The sequence below is a fragment of the Salvelinus fontinalis genome, chromosome 16 (genome assembly GCF_029448725.1).
Source record: "Salvelinus fontinalis isolate EN_2023a chromosome 16, ASM2944872v1, whole genome shotgun sequence".
NCBI lineage: Eukaryota > Metazoa > Chordata > Actinopteri > Salmoniformes > Salmonidae > Salvelinus > Salvelinus fontinalis.
The window spans coordinates 15,557,667-15,581,557 of NC_074680.1; the positions used below are offsets into that span (position 1 = coordinate 15,557,667).

General features: G+C 47.9%; 1 protein-coding gene across 5 annotated transcripts in view; it reads right to left on the reverse strand.

The window, feature by feature from the left end:
- LOC129812697 (rho guanine nucleotide exchange factor TIAM2-like) overlaps positions 1-23,891 on the reverse strand; it is a 159,390-nt gene that overhangs the window by 55,526 nt on the left and 79,973 nt on the right. Inside the window, exons 2-9 of one of the 5 annotated variants that reach the window (XM_055864496.1) lie at positions 17,227-17,347; positions 16,673-16,730; positions 15,343-16,497; positions 9,676-10,150; positions 8,350-8,513; positions 5,171-5,395; positions 1,592-1,777; positions 1,164-1,310 (exon numbers count right to left, since the gene is read on the reverse strand). In XM_055864496.1, coding sequence (XP_055720471.1) covers positions 1,164-1,310; positions 1,592-1,777; positions 5,171-5,395; positions 8,350-8,513; positions 9,676-10,150; positions 15,343-16,491 — 2,346 coding nt within the window. In that variant the 5' untranslated portion in view covers positions 16,492-16,497; positions 16,673-16,730; positions 17,227-17,347. Of the gene's footprint in view, positions 1-1,163; positions 1,311-1,591; positions 1,778-5,170; positions 5,396-8,349; positions 8,514-9,675; positions 10,151-10,774; positions 11,076-12,666; positions 12,944-15,342; positions 16,498-16,672; positions 16,731-17,226; positions 17,348-23,891 lie in introns of those variants that run through there. The other 4 variants (XM_055864495.1, XM_055864501.1, XM_055864500.1 and 1 more) reach the window with 4 other exon arrangements.

Here is a 23,891-nt window from a genome sequence, read left to right on the forward strand (position 1 = left end):
TCATCCCTCTACAACACCTTTGAAGCAATTAGCTCTTTTAGCCACTCTTTCAATGGGAATCAACATCATAGAGGCGCAGAAAAGTATCCCAACTGGAGAGTTACGCTTAGGAGGGAAATCTGGGAAAAAGCGTGGAGCCGTTTTAATATTTAGTGGACTTACACAAACCATCTGTTTGTCGCTGCAGGGCTCGGTACAGCAGGCTGCAATTTACCACATATGGCTTTTAATAATTCATGCTACATCACTGCCTCAACTCGCCGTGCGCCACCTCAGCCTTCTGCGCTGTGAAACCAAACTGGGTCTCATTAGCTAACCTGCTAGAGCTCCCAAACACACCTTAAACAACATCGTATAACCACCACACACACATATACTGTAGTCCCCCGCAGAGGGGGAGGGGTGAGGAGCGTACTGGGAGGAGCAGGGAAGACCCTGCTGCTTGCATTAAGGACACATGGCCTCTTATGAAGAGGACAGGAGAATCAGGGGCAGGAAGTTAGCAGTGTCCACAGTTTAGATGTGTGCTTTATGTTCCCTACAATCACAGACACATCAGCTCCAGTGACAGCTACGACACGGCAGGAGAAACATTTATGAATCGTCAAAAGTGAAGCCTCCCTCACAGACGCAACTCAAAGCCGAAGACTACATCAGAGGAAAGATCGTAGTGGTGTCCTCAAAATGTTCACCTACTTCAGTCTCGTAACCACACCATTATCTAAAACCCATGGATTTTCCTAATAGGCTTGATCATGGGAACCAGGTCTTTTCCTTGTGTTAGAATAGACCACCTACTGTACTGACTCTCCTGGGCAGTACCTTCAGGGTAGAGGGGGGGTGGACTGAAAACATCAATAGATAATGAGCCTGTGTGGAAGTGTAATTACTAACCTGAGAGAATTTACTCCCCCCTGCACCTGTGGTTGGAATGCTCTCAGTTTACATAGAGTGGATTATGCACTTAATACTTAGAGAAAAATATTTAATAAACAAAATCTCATTGATGGGGGAAAAAGCACACCAGGGCCACATTTGAACTTTCTCCAAGAATTGTGAGAAAGTCTTGATTTAATTTCCTTGATTTGATTTGACTTCCTTCCTTGAGTGTTATGGACTCAGTGGGCCAGTGTGTGTGTTCAGTGTGTGTTCAGGTACTGGACCTGTTCTGTAGACGGCCTCTTGTCACGGCCCTTCTTGGTGAAGTTGTCGAGGCCTTTGAGGGAGGAGAAGAGGCCTCTCTTGTTACGTGATCTCCGGCTCAGGGACATGGAGCGCCGCCTCAGTGTGGCCTCATCCCTGGAACAGATCTGACGACATAACACTCCGTCAGCACTAGGATCAAACGCAGCAGCTAGACTCACAGCAATCAACCTGCTTCAACTTCCGTCTCCTACAGCAATACTCCAAGATTGTATGTGTCAAAGGGTTACCTTTGAGAGTTTACACCTTAACTGAACGACTTTAGCTACTGTAGAAAACCTTTCGTGCCAGACCAGACTAAACGACAAACTCTGGTCAACTAGAGTACTTTCTATATCATTTGGATAGACAGCCCTACCCCTCAACCTTGTCATATGAAGGGCCTCACCAGTGCATGGAAGGAGGACACAGAGAAGACACCCAGGCGTCCCAGGGCGGTCTTGGAGGGCCGGCTGGCTGCAGCTAACAGGCTCTTGGGGTTGGGCAGCTCTCCCCCCTGCAGGCTGGCCAGGTAACAGCGCATCCTGAACAGGTCCATGTTAAACTTCTCCAGGTTCTGCTCCCACTGCTGGATCTGTAGGGAGGGAGGGACAGTTGGAGAGGTGAGACGAGGGAGGGAGGGACAGTTGGAGAGGTGCGACGAGGGAGGGAGGGAGGGACAGTTGGAGAGGTGCGACGAGGGAGGGAGGGAGGGACAGTTGGAGAGGTGAGACGAGGGAGGGAGGGAGGGACAGTTGGAGAGGTGAGACGAGGGAGGGAGGGAGGGACAGTTGGAGAGGTGAGACGAGGGAGGGAGGGAGGGACAGTTGGAGAGGTGAGACGAGGGAGGGAGGGACAGTTGGAGAGGTGAGACGAGGGAGGGAGGGAGGGACAGTTGGAGAGGTGAGACGAGGGAGGGAGGGAGGGACAGTTGGAGAGGTGAGACGAGGGAGGGAGGGAGGGACAGTTGGAGAGGTGAGACGAGGGAGGGAGGGAGGGACAGTTGGAGAGGTGAGACGAGGGAGGGAGGGAGGGACAGTTGGAGAGGTGAGACGAGGGAGGGAGGGAGGGACAGTTGGAGAGGTGAGACGAGGGAGGGAGGGAGGGACAGTTGGAGAGGTGAGACGAGGGAGGGAGGGAGGGACAGTTGGAGAGGTAAGACGAGGGAGGGAGGGAGGGACAGTTGGAGAGGTGAGACGAGGGAGGGAGGGAGGGACAGTTGGAGAGGTGAGACGAGAGAGGGAGGGACAGTTGGAGAGGTGAGACGAGAGAGGGAGGGACAGTTGGAGAGGTGAGACGAGTGAGGGAGGGACAGTTGGAGAGGTGAGAAGAGGGAGGGAGGGACAGTTGGAGAGGTGAGACGAGGGAGGAAGGGACAGTTGGAGAGGTGAGACGAGGGAGGGAGGGACAGTTGGAGAGGTGAGATGAGGGAGGGAGGGACAGTTGGAGAGGTGGGGAGGTGAGGGAGGGACAGTTGAAGAGGTGAGAAGAGGGAGGGAGGGACAGTTGAAGAGGTGAGAAGAGGGAGGGAGGGACAGTTGAAGAGGTGAGAAGAGGGAGGGAGGGACAGTTGGAGAGGTGAGAAGAGGGAGGGAGGGATAGTTGAAGAGGTGGGGAGGTGAGAAGAGGAGGGAGGGACAGTTGAAGAGGTGGGGAGGTGAGGGAGGGAGGGACAGGCAGAGAGGGGAGATAGGGAGGGGGGAGATAGTTTAGGGTGCATTCCATCAAACTGGGATTGCTTACAGATGTGGTGGTAGGGGTGGGGGGCACAAGCTGCTGCTGGGTGAGGGCAGGGCATTAAGGTTGATGATAGTGAGGGAGGGTTGTGGAGCGTGTGTGTGTGGTGTGTGTGTGTGTGTGTGTGTGTGTGTGTGTGTGTGTGTGTGTGTGTGTGTGTGTGTGTGTGTGTGTGTGTGTGTGTGTGTGTGTGTGTGTGTGTGTGTGTGTGTGTGTGTGTGTGTGTGTGTGTGTGTGTGTGTTTAATGCAGTCTCTCTTATTCTCTGTAATAAAAGTCATGGAAGGGAGGTGCCAAGCACCAAACCACCATATAACCCTCCCCCCTAAATACACACAGCACACTCACCAACAAGCACACGCTAGAGAATGAACACATGCCCTTTTAACACTAAGTATGAGAGGGTGCTTATTTTGTTAGCTTCGGAGGTTCACTTTAACGAGAAAACCGTGGAGTTAAACGACTCTCTATATAATTGACTTTAATAGTGCTGGTCTGAAGAGAGTTCATTTACAATACAGAACAGTATGGAGTCCTCCCGTGAAGGCTGATTCACATTGATGGAATTCTTCACGGTTGGGAATGACTTGGGGAGGGGAGCTGTCTGAGCCTAGAACATTCCACCATCACAACAACAGGACTGTAAAGACCAACAATGAGCCTGCTGCACTATGCTGTGTGTTCAGACAGCGCCAACACACGTAAAGGTTCAGCCCAACGACATGATCAACATCATACCCTTCAGGAGCCAATGTGATCCCGTGGTACAGACATCTAGTGTATGGGCATGTGTCATTAATATAGTGTCATCCCAGGGTCAGTCTGGGCAGGGCTGTGTTGTCCTAAAGGTCATGCTTGGTAAATCAGCTGAGATAACCCTGTATCCCCATGGCTTCTCGAAAGCCATAACAATGGTGTATTCTGGGGGACAGGAGAGGATACAAAAGGGGGAGGCGGATTAGGGTTTGATAGTTGATACTGTTTAATATTGGACAGTGCATAGCCACAAATAGAAGCGCCACACTCAAATGTCTGATTGATTCTGCCAGGGAATGTTAATCCGTCATCGTATCAAAGAAGCATGGCCATTATCAGATTGAGAATCAGAGAGAGGTATGTATGTGTGTGTCTCTGTGCAGCTGGCAAAACCTGGACTAAGGCAGAGAGACGCTATCATCACAGTGAAGGCATGTTGCACCCATCTGGCTTTAGAGAAATCCTACCTAGTCTCTATTTAGTCCCATATCAGGCCCATTTAAAAAAAGGCAGGAATGGGCCTTCCCTTAGAGATACAGCCTCCTTTGACTTTCCTTTCAAACATCTTTTCTCCCCCCCAAATTGTTGTAAATGGCAACCTGATTAGAACTTCACTATGGAGGGGGAATAGAGAGAGGTCAAAAAAGGTCTGCTGGCACTGATTTTGAGAAGGGGGAGAGTAGACATCAAAGAGCCCCTTGTAGCACCCCCTGCCCTCTAACCCCCCCCCCCCCCCATCATCAGCCGTGGGCGCCCGTCTCGGGGCCTAACCCCGCCCTTTCCACTCTGACCCTATCATTGGCTCCAGACTGCTCTGTCTCTGTCCCGAGGTGCCGTGATAACTAACGTGAAACAGACACTACGTCAGTCCGGACGACAGACACTGCCCTCCATGTCATTCCCATGAGCCATTCACCTTTTTCACAGCAATGTTACCTCATTGCTGAGATTATTAGAAAAGCGTGCGCATTCAGATGTTGAGCTCTCATGTCTTGCAGTGGAAGTAGATTCACTATGAATCTGATACATACGCTTAAGTAGGTGGGGAGTTGATAAGCTCATCTTTAGCCATCGCCGTTACATGTACAAGACAGTTTCAGCTGTGGGGAGAATCCGTGATTGGTTCTGGTTTCTCTCCTCAGTCAGGCTGTTTACAGGGGATAACGCATGTTGAGAGCCCATTGTACACAACATCTGGATTCCCAATTTGATGCAATGGGAAGAAGCAGCCTGCCTCCCCGAGTATGTGTTTTGACGGCCACTAGCTACATATAGGCCACTTCTACCGCTTCCAGAAATAAGACATGAGGTTTTAGTCGCATTCACGTCACATATTTCTAGGGCTGCTAGACTCCCAACAAAGCAACCGTAACAGAACAACAGGACACTAAAACAACCCCATGTTTCTTTCAGGGACACTAACCAATACTTCCCTGTGACACCGCAACACAATCGCTATAACAACAGCTGATCCTCATCATCCTCCTCCTCCTCACCTGGTTCTCGATGGCCTTCCTGTTCTTGGGATCACTGACGATGGACAGCTGCAGCTCAGCCATCTTCTTCATCTTACCGTCCATGTCTACCTTCTGCAGCAGGCCTCTGATCTGGCTCCTCAGCAGACGTACCGTGTCCTCCTTCCCATGGCGCTTAGCGAACAGAGAGGCACTGGCAGAGTGGATGGCTGTCACCCAGTTCTCCATGTCTGTCTGGTTGCTGGCCTAAACACACAGAGGTGAAGGTGGGACATTAGATGGAGGTTTGAGATTAGACCATAAATGTACAAACTAGATTATTACTGTAAAATAATCTGTTCTCAACGGTTTAGGAGAAGGTATGAGCACTGCAGGACGCAGCGATGATGGTGACGTCATGAACGACAAGTTAAGGGTGGGACTCTAAATCCGGATGATTGACAGCTCTAAGGCATATTGTGTTCCTATACTCATCACGGCATATCACCACAATATCAGATTTCCCCAATCTATGCGCTTTTACGTAGCTTCAGTCAATACAGTCAATCTTGAAAGGATAAGGTACCTATACAAAACAAATGATCAGAGGACGTGGTATGAAATCTGCTCTAATCTGAGGGAGAAGGAGTGACTCGTGCAATGAGTCTCGACACAATGAGAGAGAGAACACAGGGTTCTACAGCGCTCCAGTTTATAGCGTCAGTCGTTTCCTGACCTCTTCAGACTCTCGAGAAATGTTAAGTCCACTTCACCATTTTACTAGCTTTACTCCCAACACCACAACTGGGATTTTATGCGATACACTCAGAAAAAGCTCGTAAACTTGAGAGGGGAAAACTACCGGGGCCAAATCAAGGCCCCAAGAATCTCTGTATCCATCAGAGAACATAAGGTCAGGAAGTCAGATGCTCTTCAAAATATGAACCCAACACAGAAACCTTCCGGCTGGAGTTGAAATCTTCTCCATACAATCATTTACGAGCTAGAATCATTAACTTGATCTACTCGATTATACAGTCTAAAAATACACAACAAGTGTGTGCGTATGAGTGTAACTACACTTGTAAAACATCTCCATCCACTATTATACAGCCTGAATATGGTGAATAGCGTGTTTGTTCGCCTCACACTGGGGATTCATATTTTCCTGAAAATCTACCAAATTTCAATACCGGGAGCAATTCATATTTCTCCCGAGAGTCACGGGAAATACAGCAAAAATCGGAAGTGCACATTTACAGCTTTTAAAACCAAGATGCCAGAGCTCTCGAAATAAGAGGGACGCGGCACCGTCTTGTCGACTTGGCTGCGCCACTATGTAAACGTTTCAGAGCAAATGAAACAGATTTAGTCATTACAGAGTAATTATCTTTCTTCGTCAATGACATTGTTGTAGAAATTCTGAGCGTTGTCATGTCCTCAATTAATTCAGCGCATTTCTAAGACACTGCATCTCAGTGCAAGAGGCATCACTGCAGTACCTGGTATGAATTCCGGCTGCATCACATCCGGCCGTAGGGCGGCGCAAACCCGTCGTCCGGGTTTGGCCGTCATTGTAAATAAGAATTTGTTTTTAACTGACTTGCCGAGTTAAATAAAAGGTTCTTCTTTTTTTAAATTTTTTTTTTTTTTTTTTACAATTCTCAGAAGGTTCTCTTGACACAGAGCGCCTCCAGAGTACAGCGTTGTCGAAGCATACAAACTTTGTAACGGCAGTCAAAAAAAGCTAAATGGCCAAAGTTGCTAAGCTTGCTAGATAACCTCCTTCAATATGGCAAAATATAGTTGATGATTATACATACAGCAGATCAGCTCATGAATAATGGGGAGATGAAGAGTGGACATAGTTTAAATATCAAGGTATCTTAATGAGGAACAACTATGTTTTTAAAATATCCATTTCTACTCCCATTCCGTTGGTTGATCACACATTCTCTACCGACGCTCTCATATGGGCAGGAAGTACGAGACAGTGCAGAGAAGTGGGAGAAACGTTAGCGCGGTATTTTGACATGCATAGCCAAGAGACATGCTTTGATAATACAACCTATGGATTACAAAATAAAGTTAGGAATTTTCATACGAGACAGGAATCAGGATTTGGGGCTTCAGTGGGATTGGGGCTGGATAGGAATATAGCCTTGGCTCTATGACAGGAGACGATATCATTTCCCCTGATGCCTCTGAATTGTTAACAGACTTCATCTCTGACAGAGATGCCTATGTGGTGGATTGTGCAAAGACCTATCAAATGTGGGACTGTCTGAAGGGTCACAATGTCAGCTCAAAGAGGCACGCGTTCTTTTATAGGCTAAACAGTAGAGGTTTCCTGTAGGGTTCATTAACGGCATTCTGGGTGCATGTGCAGTCTGACGGTGTCTATTATGCGTGTGCTGTGAATTTATGGCGACTTTGTGTGAAGTAAATACGCTAGACTAAAGGCTTCCATGAAACAACCTGTTTGGATAATGTACCACTACATGTTTTGCTAATCTGATGCTGAGCATGTTGTGGAATTTCATTCATTCTGACATTGGGGGGGGGGAATGTTCATTTGCCGGGTCTTGTCCTTTTATTTTTTCCCCGGAAATGTGAAGAGTGTTCCCAGAACAGTGCTGAAATCCCAGTTATCCATGTTAATCAGAAAAGGACACAGTCAATGTAATCTAGCAGCAGACAAAACCACTGTGGACACGTCACCAGAACACGTTTCGCTTGACTGGCCAAGCAGGAAGAGGCTATCAAACCAGGTTAGCTGCCACGGCAGCACAGGACACACGTTCCTTTCAGGGTACACAAAACATTCCCCACTAAGTAACAGCTTCTGCTCCTTAATTGTGTGTTGAATTAGCTGGAACACTTAGCTTGACAGGGAGCCGAGCGATGGGAGAAAGCCGACCGTCAACACCACGACGTGCTCAGGGAGCTAACGCTAAGCTAACGCCACGCAGGCAGTAACTGTGGAGGAGTGACCAGTTGGACTGAGCAATGCGGTTCAAACAGCGGTAGTATGACCTAGTGTGACCTCTGTGAGCACATGGCGACGTACTGTATGTATACAAAACACGTGGATTTTCCCCCAGAACAGACAGTTTAGCATCTACAAGCTTCTCCGGCATCTCCATCAATTGGGGTAACTACTGTTGGCATCGACAGTACTTTGTTCAGTTTGGAGAGTGAGGTAAGTCGGCATGCCTCACCTGGAAGAGGTAGACATCGCCGTAGTTGTTGCTGAGACAGAAGACGTTCTCCTTCTTGGGGTGCTCAGGAACGGCCTGGACGATGCTGTCCTCTGCGAACAGGGCGTAGCGCGGAGACAGCTCCTGCTCTGGAGAACCTTTCCCATAGAACAACAAGGTACAACCTGCAGGGAGAGGAAGTGGATGGTTGATAGAGGGAGGAAGACCACACCTCAGAAGAATGACCTCAAACTGTCATTTATTTGTCTCTGCTGATCTTGAGTCATTGTACAGTAAAGTGGAAGGAAGGCTGAGGGTCCACATACCCATTTAGCACCTGGCCTGAGGTTTACCCATTTAGCACCTGGCCTGAGGTTGACCCATTTAGCACCTGGCCTGAGGTTTACCCATTTAGCACGTGGCCTGAGGTTTACCCATTTAGCACCTGGCCTGAGGTTTACCCATTTAGCACCTGGCCTGAGGTTTACCCATTTAGCACCTGGCCTGAGGTCTACCCATTTAGCACCTGGCCTGAGGTCTACCCATTTAGCACCTGGCCTGAGCTCTACCCATTTAGCACCTGGCCTGAGCTCTACCCATTTAGCACCTGGCCTGAGGTTTACCCATTTAGCACCTGGCCTGAGGTTTACCCATTTAGCACCTGGCCTGAGGTTTACCCATTTAGCACCTGGCCTGAGGTTTACCCATTTAGCACCTGGCCTGAGGTTTACCCATTTAGCACCTGGCCTGAGGTTTACCCATTTAGCACCTGGCCTGAGGTTTACCCATTTAGCACCTGGCCTGAGGTTTACCCATTTATCACCTGGCCTGAGGTTTACCCATTTAGCACCTGGCCTGAGGTTTACCCATTTAGCAGGTAAATATACCAGAATAATTCCCTGTAAGCTTTTAGGATAGTGAAGAATCAGTCTGTGGTAAATGTAATGTACAGGCTATGTAAAGGAAACCACATGAAGCTGCTGTCCTCACTTAAAGAGAGTACAGACGTATCACTTAAGAGAGAGTTATACTTTAATGTGATTTAAAGTTTGAACCTGTCCTTCCCCTCTGTCTCCCAGCATAAATTACATTTCAGTTGATGTATTCCATGATACAGTGGTCATATCGACTGGACCTGAAAATTGGAATAGTCTCTGACCTTCTGTTGCCGTCTAATCTCCTCACACCTTTAACTCACCTTTCAATGTGACCCAACCTAGAAAGCATCAAGCTCCACTCCATTTCAGTCAGCTATTCAAGGTCCAATTAAATTCTGATCAACTGGACCTTAGACGGCAATGTGCCAAACCCTGTTTCCCTCTGCTCACCCACCCCTACAGTACTCACCTTTCAGGGTGACCCAGTACTGTTTCCACTTCCTGCGTGTGACCATCTCCAGCTTCCTGTCCTTATGCAGGGTAAGGAGGGGTTTGAAGGACAGCCAGCCGGCCCTGCGTACCACCCCCTGCTCCTTCTCAAACAGCAAGTCCAGCTGCTCCAGAGAGCCCCCTGCAGACTCACTGCTGCTCTCCCCCTCTTCTGTCCCCGTAGACGGGTCTCTCCTTTCACCAGCTCCCCCTCCTCCACTACTGCCCTGTCCAGTCCCTGTCTCCAGCTCCCGCATGAAGTTCTCATAGATGTTCTGACGAAGGGCATCGTTGCTGTGGTGGAGGGCCCCTGCCGACTGGGCCCGGGAGGCCCCCACACCGCCAGGTCCGCCAGGGTACCACAGGCTGGATACTTGGGAGGGAGAGCTGGTGTCAGCTGTCAGGCCATCCACTCCACTGTCAAAGACCTCGCTGCCATCCTTATACCGGGGCTCCTGGAAAAACAGAGAAGAAGAGGGTAGGGAGAGGGGGTGGGACAAGGTGAGAGAGTGAGGAGAGGGTAGGATGAGGTGAGAGAGTGAGGAGAGGGTAGGGAGAGAGGGTGGTATGAGGTGAGAGAGTGAGGAGAGGGTAGGATGAGGTGAGAGAGTGAGGAGAGGGTAGGATGAGGTGAGAGTGAGGAGAGGGTAGGATGAGGTGAGAGTGAGGAGAGGGTAGGGAGAGAGGGTGGGACTAGGTGAGAGAGTGAGGAGAGGGTAGGATGAGGTGAGAGAGTGAGGAGAGGGTAGGGAGAGAGGGTGGGACGAGGTGAGAGAGTGAGGAGAGGGTAGGGAGAGAGGGCGGGACGAGGTGAGAGAGTGAGGAGAGGGTAGGGAGAGAAGGTGGGACGAGGTGAGAGAGTAAGGAGAGGGTAGGGAGAGAGGGTGGTATGAGGTGAGAGAGTGAGGAGTCCCACAACAAAAACACTTCAATTTCTGAACCTGGCACTCTGGCGACTAAAGTTCTTAAGACTGAGACAATTTAATTGCATCTGTGAGGGCACCCTGGTTTCCTGACCCCAGTAGAACACTACTTCATGGGATTGAACTCTTTCTCTTTCAGTGGTAATGAAAGCCCACCTGCACTCCAATAGATTGCAGCATCTGGTCTCCCCTGGCAACTGGGTTGAGTGCACTTCAAACACAAACAGTGTTCTGGTGCCTTTTCCCAGTCTCTCGCTCAGTCTACCCCCTTCCTCCCGGCTGTCAGTCAGTCTCCCTTTCTCCCTCAGTCTCCTGTTTCTTCCAGCAGTCTCCCCTAATCACCCCTTTCCTTCCACCTCTCCCCCAGCTGTTTCTCATAAGGACCTGGACTGGACCTGAGAGGCTGGCTCGGATGGTGCAGTGCGACCCTAAACCACAGCTGAGCTCTGGAGCCCAGCTGGAGGGGAACAAGAGCTGGAATTAGTCCTGATTTGGGTTGACTCGTTGAAAAGGGGCCGTGATGCCGTGATTTGGTGATATATGAATCAATGAGCCAACTGGAAGCTGTGGGTGATTAAGTGGCCTTGGTGAAACAAGAGGCCCAGCGAAGAGCCCCAGACAGGAGCAGAACAAGGCCAGGGTGGGCCCCTGAACGGTCTCTGTCCTGGACTCCAGAGTCACCAGAGGGCAAAGAGACCCAGTGAATGTGTCAGCATGAAGCTATAAAAACTCTGAATGGCTCCAATTAAACTATCCAGAACTCAGTTGGAAACATCACGCTCCAACATTTGCCCATGAAGAATTCACAGTTTGAGTCAGAACACTGAAAGAGACCATTTATCTCTAAAAATATCCCTCTGCTCATTACTAATCTCTCCTGAAGGCCAGGGTTGCCTAATGCCTACAGAGGACACACATTTGAGGTAGGGTGTAGTTTAAAGGAGAATGGGGGTTTGAGTGTTACTCGGATTGACCAGGGTTTGTTGGAGAGTTTCTCATGGACCTATGAAGCTGCGCTGGGAACCAGAACAACTTAAGATCACAGTCCTCCATACGCCCTCCTCCTTCTCACTGAAAAGGTCAACAAGTTCAATAGTGCAGGGAAGCTGTGAGTCCTAGGTCTCTTCCCAAACCCAACACATGGCAGGAGATTATTAGGGCTTAAGTGAGGTCTAGTAGTTTAGAGTGAAAGCTTTACCCCCAACCAGGGTCAAACACAAATTAATGAGCATATATCCTTCTCTGTGCTTCAGGGAAGTCCTTTTACCTTCCCCGATTTCCTTTGTCAGACCCTAATGAACGAGCACCTATCCATACAGAACATACTACGAGACTGGCTCTCTGGAGAGCAGGACAGGGTGGTGAGTAGAGCCCAGAGCAGCTCCACCAAACCCTCATCACCATGACAACCTCATCATTATGAGTGAGGTGGGGTTTCTAAATCTTGAGCTGGGACTTAGTTTCACTGCAACAGAGATTTTAAAGTCTTACAGCAATTATATTGGCATTGTCTGAAAAGTGCGTTCAAGTTTAGAAGAGCTATTGAATTGGTGCATAATGTTTGATTTAAAGACAAAGTCACAGAGGGCCACGTTTTCGAGCAGGTAAACTAATGTGGGAAATCTTACAACGCGCAGTTTTAGCAATTACCTACTTAGCCTTTGTTGCAGAAAATATGACTATTGTGATTTATGGGGCTAAATGCTCTAAATAAGCGATTGCAGATCCATTACACAGATTTACACAAACACATCCAGTGATTTGGCATACAAGTCATGGTTATTCTTATCCCGTACAAAACAGTCTGGTGTCCTTTTACAGGTCCAGTTCTCAGCCGTCTGACCCATGCTGCAACACTGAAATATACGTCATACAGACCTGGTGTAAACTGGTAAATAACACGCCGTTTCAAACAATCACACCACCACACTCAACAGCAAATCACCTACAATGGCAAGCTATGCATCCAACACGTGGCAGTTAGCATATTCCCTCCATTAGCATGAGGTTAGTAACAACACAAAACTGTCATGATCTCTTGTACCCACCCAGACGTAGTCATGGAATCTGCAGACCCCTTGGCTTCTCATCCTTCCTCTCGGTTTCATGCCTTACTCTCCGTTAGACTACTGCATCTCTTGTCCCTACACAATGCACCATCCGCGTTGCAAATTTCATTTTGCGGTACCCTGTGGTTTTCGGTCCTCAGACAGCTGGTATTGTGGTCCTCGGGACCGGGGACGACGTTGTGTTCCTGGCGAGACGACACCGACCACGGAGGCACATGGCCCAGGTAACCAGTAACAGTCCCCAGCCAAGAATATGCCAGAGAGTTGCTTCCTCTTCCCCCCTCCCTAACAGGACACTAACAGGGTTGGAACACTGGTCTGTGCCAAGCACATAATAACCATTTCTCCTGTGGAGCTACAGACATTCATATCTCAAACAGGGAAATTCCAAAGGAGACTAGACACACCTGATGCAGCTAAGGGGGTCCCGTGTGGTTCAGTTTGTTGAGGATGGCACTTGCAATGCCAGGGTTGTGGGTTCGATTCCCACGGGGGACCAGTATGAACTAATATTAAAATGTATGCACTCATTACTGTAAGTCGCTCTGGATAAGAGCTTCTGCCAAATGACTCAAATGTAAAAATGCAGGGCCTCCCAAGTGACCTCGGTCACCAGTTGAATGGTGTTTCCTCCGACAGTGTTGCGGCTGGCTTCCGGGTTAAGCGTCTGGGTGTTAAGGAGCGTGGTGTCATGACGTGGCCCTTTATGGGTATAGATTGTGGCTTCCCCCTCTCTCCTACGCCCAGGTTCTGTTATCTGAGGTTGTAAATTCCTGGCGGAGACTCTCTCCCCTTTTCATGCAGAGTTTCACAGTAGAACAAAGGAACTCCCACCAAATTCTACTACATCACAGAATTTGAGAACTGAACCATACTCATATTTTGGAGAATGTGTAAATTGTCGGTGGAGAAGCCAGCTACGACCCGGTCCATTTCGTTTTCATGTTTGTGACCCCATAAAAGACAATACAGCCACAATACCCTAACTCTGTTTATACAGGTGCCTCAGTTCGGAGGTTTGCATCTAATTCTTGTATAAAATGAATGAGTAAAGATTAAACTATTTGTGAAATGATGTAATGTGATGTTAAACCTTTAATGTGAGAATTGTATTCCCATTAAAGTTGAACGCACATACATGATCTGGCGTCATGGAACCGCCTTTTCTATGGTTACGCATAAAACACCCTCCTAAGAAAATCATCTTCAGACTGAGCAAACCCACAGCGTGAGCTGTGATTGCGAATAGTTATTGAACATACCACGTGGAGCATTGGCTACACGGCTGGAAAAGATTCAACTCAGACTATCGATCCCTACAGAATAGGAGCAAATCTTAGGAACTAATTACTTGTCTGCAGCTAGAAATTATGTAAACCTGGAATGTGAATACCGACAACTGCCGAAACATCTATTCTACGAGAACATTTCTGAACGGTACTCTGAAGTATCCATTCTAACCACGAAAGACTGATCTTTAGGAAAACAGAAAGAGAGCGAGCGACTCGGATGAACTCTCCAGCTGGACTGGATTCCAACAGAGATCACAACGACACACGGGCGTAAATATATATTGATTGCAATTATTCCCGAATGAGTGAGTGTTCATGTGCAAAGGATTAGCATTTCAATGAATATAATTATCAACTGTGTGTAGTGATCCCGTTTGTCTTTCTCTCTCAGTCCACACCCAGTTCCCTTTGTCCACCAAGCCGTCATATCAGCTTAGCCCACAAGGGAATCGTCCCTATCCTTTTAACCAATAACTACTGTTTGTTTGTTTATGCATTTCTGTGATTATTTAGTTAGTTAGTAAATAAATGATTAAGCCAATTGGTGTATGGATGATTCATAGTAAAAGCTGGGTTCGTGCAGATAACCAACAATTTATGACGTTTGGAATGAGACTGACGTGAGGTAAAAAAATAAATAATTCATTAATAGAAGACTAATTGATCAGATATTAAAAAAAAAAAAATTATAACTTTGTAATCTGAAGAAGACTTCCTAGTTAATTACATTTACATTATTAGTTTAATCACGTAATAATAATTACAGAGAATTGATTGGCATCACTTTTAATGATGCCAAAGACACGACAGCGGTTAGGCGGGTCATGTTTCGGAGGACGCATGAACATATATACCACAATTATCAAAAGAAGAAAATGGTGTAAAACACAAGAGTAGTCGAGGTGAAAAACATGCTGTGCTTCTGGTTGCTGCTTTAGAACTGCCCCTCTCTCGAGCCCGTTGGGGGGTTGCAGCGATGAGACAAGATCGAAATTGGGGGGGTAAAAAAAGCTACATGTAAATCTAAGGCAATACCTCTATTACAGACTACAGTTGGACTACATAGAGACTAGCAATATGCTATGGCTACAGAACTGACTGCAAACAAAGCTGTAGGCATACAGGTTGTACATACCAAGCCATGAAGATAGTTCATAGATCTGTATACACCCTGTGAAGAACATCATTCGTTTAGAACCTGAGCGGAAGTGTTTCCTTGCCACTGTTCTGCTTGCTCTTTGTAGGGTTAGTACTTAGGGACATTGACAATTGTTTCTGAAAAAAACTTCACAATTTCGGATGTAGATTGTTTGAGCGGTAGGATCCTGACCTACACAGACAAGCCCATACAACAGTCACTCACCTGTGTCTTCCTCTTCTTCCTGCTAAGACTTCCAGTCCAGTCGCTGAGGCGTCTCATGCGACTTCTGACCGCGCCAGAGCCCTTCTTCAGGGTGGAGCGCTCTCCGCTGGGCCGGGCCTTACGGCAGGGCAGGGTGTAGGACGAGTACTGCCTGGCCCCCGGACACTCCTCCTCAGTAGGCACGTCCAGGGCCGAAACAAAAGAGGCCCGGTGCTGGATGTGATGGGGGGATTCCCTGTACTCTGCCGACAGGTCCTTAGCCGTGGGGAAGGTGACAGCCATACTGGGGTCCCTATAGAGATCTGATATGGACACTGGGGGAGACTGTTGGCCAAAGGCCTCCAACTGGTCAGCCCCACTGTTTCCCATAGTCCTACTGGGGGAGCAGGACTGCTCCTGGTCGCAGAGGTCCGCACTGTGCCCCCAGGGCGAGTCGTACCAGGACCCCTCGGAGCTCAGCGAGCTGCCCTTGCTGGTCCTGGTGGTGGAGGTTGAGGCTGGCTGCGGAGCTCCGTGGTGGGCCTCAGGCCTCCTGCTGCTGCCAGGAAGGCTTGGGGTGGACTCTAGGGTGGGGGAGAATTTGAGCAGCTGCACCGGCCCAGAGGCCTCGTCCAGGAGCAGACCACTGTTAGTGTTGGTGAACTCCACCCTCAAACTACCATCCTTCTTGATGACCACCCTGGGACTGCTTTGCTCCTCCAGCCCTTCACCCTCTCCTGGCATCCTCTCTGGGTTCCTGTGTCCGTTCAGAGCATGGTCGTTCAGCTCCCCTGATGCTCTACTGTCCAGGCGTCCACTGCCTTCAAATGGGCAGCAGCCATTCTCAGATGGGAGTTGTGAGCCGCCTCCTGGTGGGGAGTCATGCCAACGACGGCAGTTTGGACTGCCCTTCACCCCCTTGGTGACATAATCGTAGTGTCTGGAGACGTACGGCTCTCCTCTCCTCTGCGGGGGGGAGAGGCAGCCTCGGCCAACAGCCCTGGCTTTGTAACCCGAGCCCCCTGGCCCACCTTTCCACCACGTATGGGGGGAAAGAACCTCCTCTTTGGCTGAGCGGAATTTTAGTGAGTAGGGTTTTTGTTTCCCGGGGAGGATTAAGCTGGTGCCCTTGGGCCCCTGAAGGCTGTACTGGCTCTCAGAGTTTCCCATTGCGATCTGGAAGACAAAGGAGACCAATTCTGTCAGAGATACTATGGAAGGCAAGCCAGACATCTGTTGGGTGACATAATTTCAGGTGTCGTCACACTACTGTGCTGAGAGGCTACTGTAACTCAGATTGGTCATGGTTGAGCAGACTCATTCCAAATAGACATTACCACACTACACTTACCGACTAATGATTCCTATGGGAGGCCATCAGTCACGGACTAAGTTTAATCGGATAACATCTGAGTGAAAAGACCAAAGAAAAAGGCATAATTGCGCAGGAGAGCATCTAATAATTACAAAGACAGCCTGTTCTTCTTATTTTAGACCTTTTCCAGGAAAGGTACCAGGGCGGCATCAGCGCCAGTGTGACCAACAAGCCTTCATGGCTGTTATGTGTGAAATGACTTCCAGGGAACCTCAAAGGGTTTTAGATTAGGGAAGGATGGGCATGACCAGACATCTGAAGGGAGCCAATCAAAGCACTGCAAGGTGCGGTTTGAGACATATAAAGGCTTGATTTGACAACTGTTTGTCAACTGTAATGTGTTACTGAAGATAGCTACGGCTCACTTACTGTAAAGTCACTGCATTATCAGTCTAGTTGGCAACACTACAATAGCTATAATCTTCCACTCCCTGCACTGCTTAAAATGTACTAAGTGACTTACCAATAATCGCTACCACTTATAGAAGCACTGTTAATATCTCTGATAGGAGACAGAACTATAGACTCACCTGTGTGTCCTACAGTGTCTTGTCAGAGTGTGGACTTCCAGTGGGCATGGTGGTCCTGGACTCCTCTGCTCTCAGACAACTCAGACAACACTATCTCCTCCTGCTGCACAGCCAGGATCATCTGAGGGCCACACAAAGGAGAGCGGTTGGGATTAGTGACTGGGTTATCGCTATGCCAACACAGATTTGTTAACTGCCTGTGACAAACCCCCATGTTTGATGACAGGTGTTGCAATTAGGGCTGAGTCCTAATCCAGCAGTCGGTAGAGGACTTTGGTCTTTTAGTGGTTAAGAAGAGGACACCCAGCTTTGATCAGAGGACTACTCTACATTAGGGCACCAAGGAGCAGATTCACTTGACAAAATCCTCAATGTCTGTTGACAAGAGGAATAACACTACAAGGCCACTGTACCTCAAGAGAGGGCATGCATGGCATACAACACACTAAAATTAGTATCTACAAACTTTTGCTGTCAAAGACAGTACAAAACTTCAACACTTCCATGTGTTAGGCTCAAACCTGCACCAGGTGTCCTGCTGCTGTGCCATTCTGGGTCTACTGTAGAAACTCACTCCTCCCCTCTGACTCAATACCTCCTTATTTTTCTCTCCAACATACATTTTTTTCCCCAACTCTGCAGAACTCAATGACGTTTTCTTTGATCGGTTGGGAAAGTTTTTGAAAGCTCCACTGTTTATTTTTAACACTGGAAATCCAGCCATGTCTTTTGTGCCCCAACAGCCAAATTTGTCCAGGGGCGGATTCAGAAAAACATTAACCGCTGCAGAGCTTTCTTACTGTAGTTATGGGCACAGCTGATGAAAGAGCACAACCCTTCCAGTATACTATCACACATCTACATGCATGTAGCTCACAGTCCAGGAAACAACTCACATGATTACCATCCTCCACTGGTGTAGGAGCACACGTACAGCCTGTGTGAGAGGACATAGTGTAAATACCCTGCCTAACCCCGGGGATGAACTGATCTGTGGCATTACGATGTAATGTACTGTAGCATATAGGCTGAGGGTAATGGGAATCCAAAAGCTCCGGCTTGAGGGTGAAGGTGGTACTGTAGCATATAGGCTGAGGGTAATGGGAATCCAAAAGCTCCGGCTTGAGGGTGAAGGTGGTACTGTAGCATATAGGCTGAGGGTAATGGGAATCCAAAACCTCCGGCTTGAGGGTAAAGGTGGTACTGTAGTAGAAGACTGATGTCACAGTCATACATTTTTTTTGGGGGGGGGTATCTGTGACCAAGTGTTGGTTATGATAATGTATAATCAGGTTTCAATGAAGTGGGTCAGTCTGGCACAAGGTTAACAGTTTAGCCATGTTTGTTTTTAGTCCTGATCTACACACACACACACACACACACACACATATATGTGTATATATATATACACACACACAAACTTACAAAAAAGTATGTGGACACCCTTCAAATGAGTGGATTTGGCTATTTTCAGCCACACCTGCTGCTGACAGCTGTGTAAAATCAAGCACACAGCCATGCAATCTTCATAGACAAACATTGGCAGTAGAATGGCCTTAATGAAGAGCTCAGTGACTTTCAACATGGCACCATCATAGGATGCCACCTTTCCAACAAGTCAGTTCGTCAAATGTCTGCCCTGCTAGAGCTGCTCCAGTCAACTGTAAGTGCTGTTATTGTGAAGTGGAAACGTCTAGGAGCAACAACGTCTCAGCTGCGAAGTGGTAGGCCACACAACCTCACAGAACGGGACTGCCGAGTGCTGAAGAGCGCAAAAATAGTCTGTCCCACAGTTGCAACACTCACTACAGAGTTCCAACTGCCTCTGGAAGCAACGTCAGCACAAAGGACTGTTCGTCGGGAGCTTCATGAAATGGGTTTCCATGGCCGAGTAGCCACACACAAGCCTAAGATCACCATGCGCAATGCCAAGCATCGGCTAGAGTGGTGTAAAGCTCGCCGCCATTTGACTCTGGAGCAGTGGAAACGCGTTCTCTGGAGTGATGAATCACGCTTCACTGTCTGGCGGATGAATCTGGGTTTGGCGGATGCCAGGAGAACGCTACCTGCCGAATACATAGTGCCAACTGTAAAGCTTGTAAGAGGAATAATGGTCTGGGGCTGTTCTTCATGGTTCGGCTAGGTCCCTTAGTTCCAGTGAAGGGAAATCTTAACGCTACATCATACAATGACATTCTAGACGATTCTGTGCTTCCAACTTTGTGGCAACAGTTTGGGGAAGGCCTTTTCTTTTTTCAGCATGACAATGCCCCCGTGCACAAAGCGAGGTCCATATAGAAATGGTTTGTCGAGTTCGGTGTCGAAGAACTTGACTGGCCTGCACAGAGCCCTGACCTCACCTTTGGGATGAATTGGAACGCCGACTGCGAGCCAGGCCTAATCGCCCAACATCAGTCCCCGACCTCAGGAATGCTTTTGTGGCTGAATGGAAGCAAGTCCCCGCAGCAATGTTCCAATATCTATTGGAAAGCCTTCCCAGAAGAGTGGAGGCTGTTATATCAGTAAAAGGGGGGGACAACTCCATATTAATGCCCATGATTTTGGAATGAGATGTTCGACGAGCAGGTGTCCACATACTTATGGTCATGTAGTGTATTACAAACTGCTGCTAACCATCACCAGCTATAAATGTTCCAACATCTTGTACAGAGACACTGGTGGTAATGATACTGAATTTGACACTTCAAGTGAGAGTAAACAGAGCAAATAAGACTCTGGCATCTATTCTCATGAGAAATTGTTACAGAGATGGCACCACTGGGTCAATGGAAATATGTCTGCCAGGAGGAGGCTGTTCTCAGTTTAAAAGAGCAAAGCAGCTTTCCTGACAGAAAGTGTTCTCAGGGTTGCCAAGTCTAAGGCCAGAGGCCACGTGTCCAAGGTTAAGAGCCGGCAGCGGTCACGGGTGCCTGGTCGACCGCAGTTGACCACTCCACTAGGCTAATAGTCCCTGACCTGCCCTCCACAGCATTACGGATCTGTGGGAAAACCGGAGCACCATCTATCACGGCCGGATTTACAATCCACCTTCCATAGTCTCATCTCCCCCCTCCGACTTTCTCTCTGATTAGCATTGACAACAATTAGCCCCTTGAGTTTGAAGTAGGGAAATGTCTCCAAATCCCTCAAAATGAATTAGGAGAACCTAAACAAAGCTCTTCGGGAGCAAATTTGACAAATTCCGCTGGCGTGCTGCAGGAGTCAGAAGAAAGGTTGTCACAATAGCTACTTCCAGTTCCTTTCAATGCTAACGTCTGACTGTTTATTCAGGCAAGGGAAGGCTGAATGTTTGAAAGGCTCAAAGCCACAAATACACACACATTCATGCAGTCATCAACCTGCTGATGTGGGCTGAACCGGAGCATTGTAACAATGTTTTGTGAGGGGAACACATTTTCCTTAGCCACAGCACTGAACCCCTGCCTGAGGCTCTGTGCTCCTCAACAGCCCCTCCGATAGGTCATCTGTTCAGGCCCTCCCTCCCTCCCCCAACACCCTGTGACCTGGGATTCTCCTGCTAATGGCCCAGGAAGACTCCCACGCCTCTCCCTGTTCAGTCTGACAGTGTCTCAGGGATGGAGCCTTGGGCCAAGTCAGCGAGGACACAATTCCACAGGGTATAAACACTGCATAGTTATGCTGTAGAAACGAGAGGGGGGGGGGGGGGTGTAGTAGTAGTGGGGTGTCTATGTCATCACTGCATTTTTCCTTCATGAGCAAACTTCATTTCCTTGAGACAGGAGCCACAAAGACACCATACAGACATGTGCATGCCTCTGCACACACACACACACACACACACACACACACACACACAAAATCCAACATGCCCAAGTCTATATTAGACTTCACACAGGGCTGCATATTGAGCCAGGCTGAGGCTGTCTGTGAAAAACCCCTCCTGTCCTTGAAGGTAAACTTGAGAAACAAACCCTCAGAAAACCCTAGACCCAGCAGTGTGAAGCATGGGGCTGGGTTGGGCCTTCCTTGGAGGACACAGCCCCAGCACTACAATTCCATGCTAGTGGACTTTTTTTAACCCACTAAACTATAGAACCCTAGAGATTAAGATCCACCCCCTTAGCATTTCTCAAAAGGCACAAGTGGACACAGAAACGTGTGGTACAATAAGAAATCCCAGCATGAATGCATCTGCATAGCCCTATCAGAGGACATTATTGATCCATCAAAGCAGACAGACAGCTTGGTTTTGGCTTCAATCTGACATGAAGTACACTAGAAAAATACACAGGTAAAACTACTGTCTCATTAATCATTTAGAAGGACACAGAGGATGTATTGAAAAGGTTTCGGGTCTCATGAACCCCATTGTTCCCTCAGACCCATACCGTCATCTATTACTATAACTAGCTATCCAGCTCTCCTTCATGTTACCTTCCCTTCTGTCAAATTAGTACCCAGGGGACTTCTCCCTTATCACCTTCCTGTGGCACAGAGCCTAGCCTAATGCTTAGCTAACTCTTAAAGGAGCAGTACAGTATAAATCGATCAGATTTGTTTTAGAAGCAGGAAAACACTGTCTGAGAGTGAGACCACCTTTCACCAGACAAATTCACACGGACTGACAAAAACGGAAAGTAAACAAAAGTCAGTAGAATGTTGTTGGAAGTTGGAGATCTGACACGGCCTGTGCTCTGTCATACATGCTGAACACAGGGGATCCTGTGGACATTCAGTTATAAGGAGGAAACAAAGTCCGTGAATCAGAGTGCAGGCATATATTACAGTGTGGTAGGTTGTACTGTATTGCCAAAGCCGCTGAGCATCAATCCAACTGCTTGTTAGTGTCTTTCGGTACTTTTTCATTATCCATTTAAAAAGGCCTTCTTCGACGCGCTCTGATCCTCTGAACCAAGAATGCCATGACGCCCTACAGAGACATTGTGGGAGTCATTTCAGAATCAGACAAACGCCAAGAGTCAAAACAGTTCTTAATAACAATTGGTAAATAACGGAGCACTGATTATACCAAAAGGAAATGTTGCCAACTTCACTACAGGATCTAAATCATGGGCTGTACGACAGACCAGAAACACCACAGAAAATGTAAAAGAATCCATCGTAGCAAACAGCAACAATAAATCAGTGAGCTTGACGGACTCTGTGAATGAATAGAATGCTGGCAACAGTGAAATGTACGGAGTTGATAACAAGGTCCCCTGCGGGGGAGAAAGGTCCCCTTATATAATAAACCCCACTGGGGTCTACAGTAACAGAGCTAGAAGAGCTACAGCCTACACTACAGCAGGAAACATGCCAACACCCCTAAACAGTACAATAGACGCCGTGTTGAAGTCTGCTCGTACACAAACAAAGCACCAGACACACAGACCTGTCTACACCTGTGCACCTGGGTAAAAGACAACCGTAGTAAAAGTTTCTTTCCCCCCGTTTTATCTTAATCCTAGTAATAGAGGAAACAAAGGGAAGGGTGAAATGGAGAGATAAAAACAACCCTTACCTCCGTCCAAAGCTTTAATCTAAAAGCTCTTTGAAGAGCAAAGCAAGGAGAATCCAGAGCTCTCTGATCTTAAAGTGGAGTCAATGAAGTCAGCCTGCCGGTCTTAAAGTGACACGCACACACACTGGCTGAGGCACATGTGGAAACTTCCTCTCCTTCCACACAGATTCTAGGCACAGCGAATCGTAATCCTCCAGGGTAACGCGGGGCAACAGAGCGAGGTGAGGAGGAGGGAAAGTGCTCAAGCCAGCCTCACTCACTCTCTCCAGTTGGAAGTTAGGACCAGATATGTTTTATTTAGTACAGGAACACCCTCAGTGTTGTTTCTCCTTTCGCCTGCTTTTCCGTTGGCCACAGTAGAGGAGGCAGGAACTTTTTTTGAAACCCAAGGCAGTTTTCCATGGGCACTAGATATTATTGGGCGAGACAAGTTGGCGTATGGAGCTGTATAATGCCTGGGAGGCTCCAGGGAACACTGCTATGACTGGGGCTCGTCTGGCCCGACATACCACAACGACTCCAAGAGAACACGGTGACAGAACGCTCTGAATCCAGGCTGGGGAGATCCCTCAGAGCAGAAGCAGAGAGAGGAGGAGGATAAAGGCCTCCGCATGCTTCGGTTCGGCTGGCACCTACCAGAACTCGGCTAGGTGAACTGAACGAGTGTGCTCGCATACTCCCTTAAAAGATATTCGCTTGACCAACGAGAGAAAAAAAGCAGCAATAGTACAATTTGTCCATCTTAAGACGCCTCAAAATATAAGAATTAATTTAAAGATAATTGAAGAAATCTGTCATACATTGACATTACTGCAGAGGAGATCTTAGTCCCGCAATTTTTCATCCAAGATGTTTGGTGTACTATTTTGAGTGAACACTTGAAAACGAGTCCTCTATCGTTGAATGACAACAAACACTTCATTAAAAGGATATCTACTGTTGACCAATGACCTACGAAAGGGCGGAGACTTCGGCTACCAAAATTAGTCTAGCCACGAGAAAAAAAGGTCATGTGCACGAACAGCCAGAAAAACCCTCGCTGAAGACTAAAAATGACAAAAACATCACAAAACGGTCATAAAACACAGAGGTAACAAAACAGTAGGAACACCTGCCTCTTTCCATGACAGACTGACCAGGTGAAAGCTATGATCCCTTATTG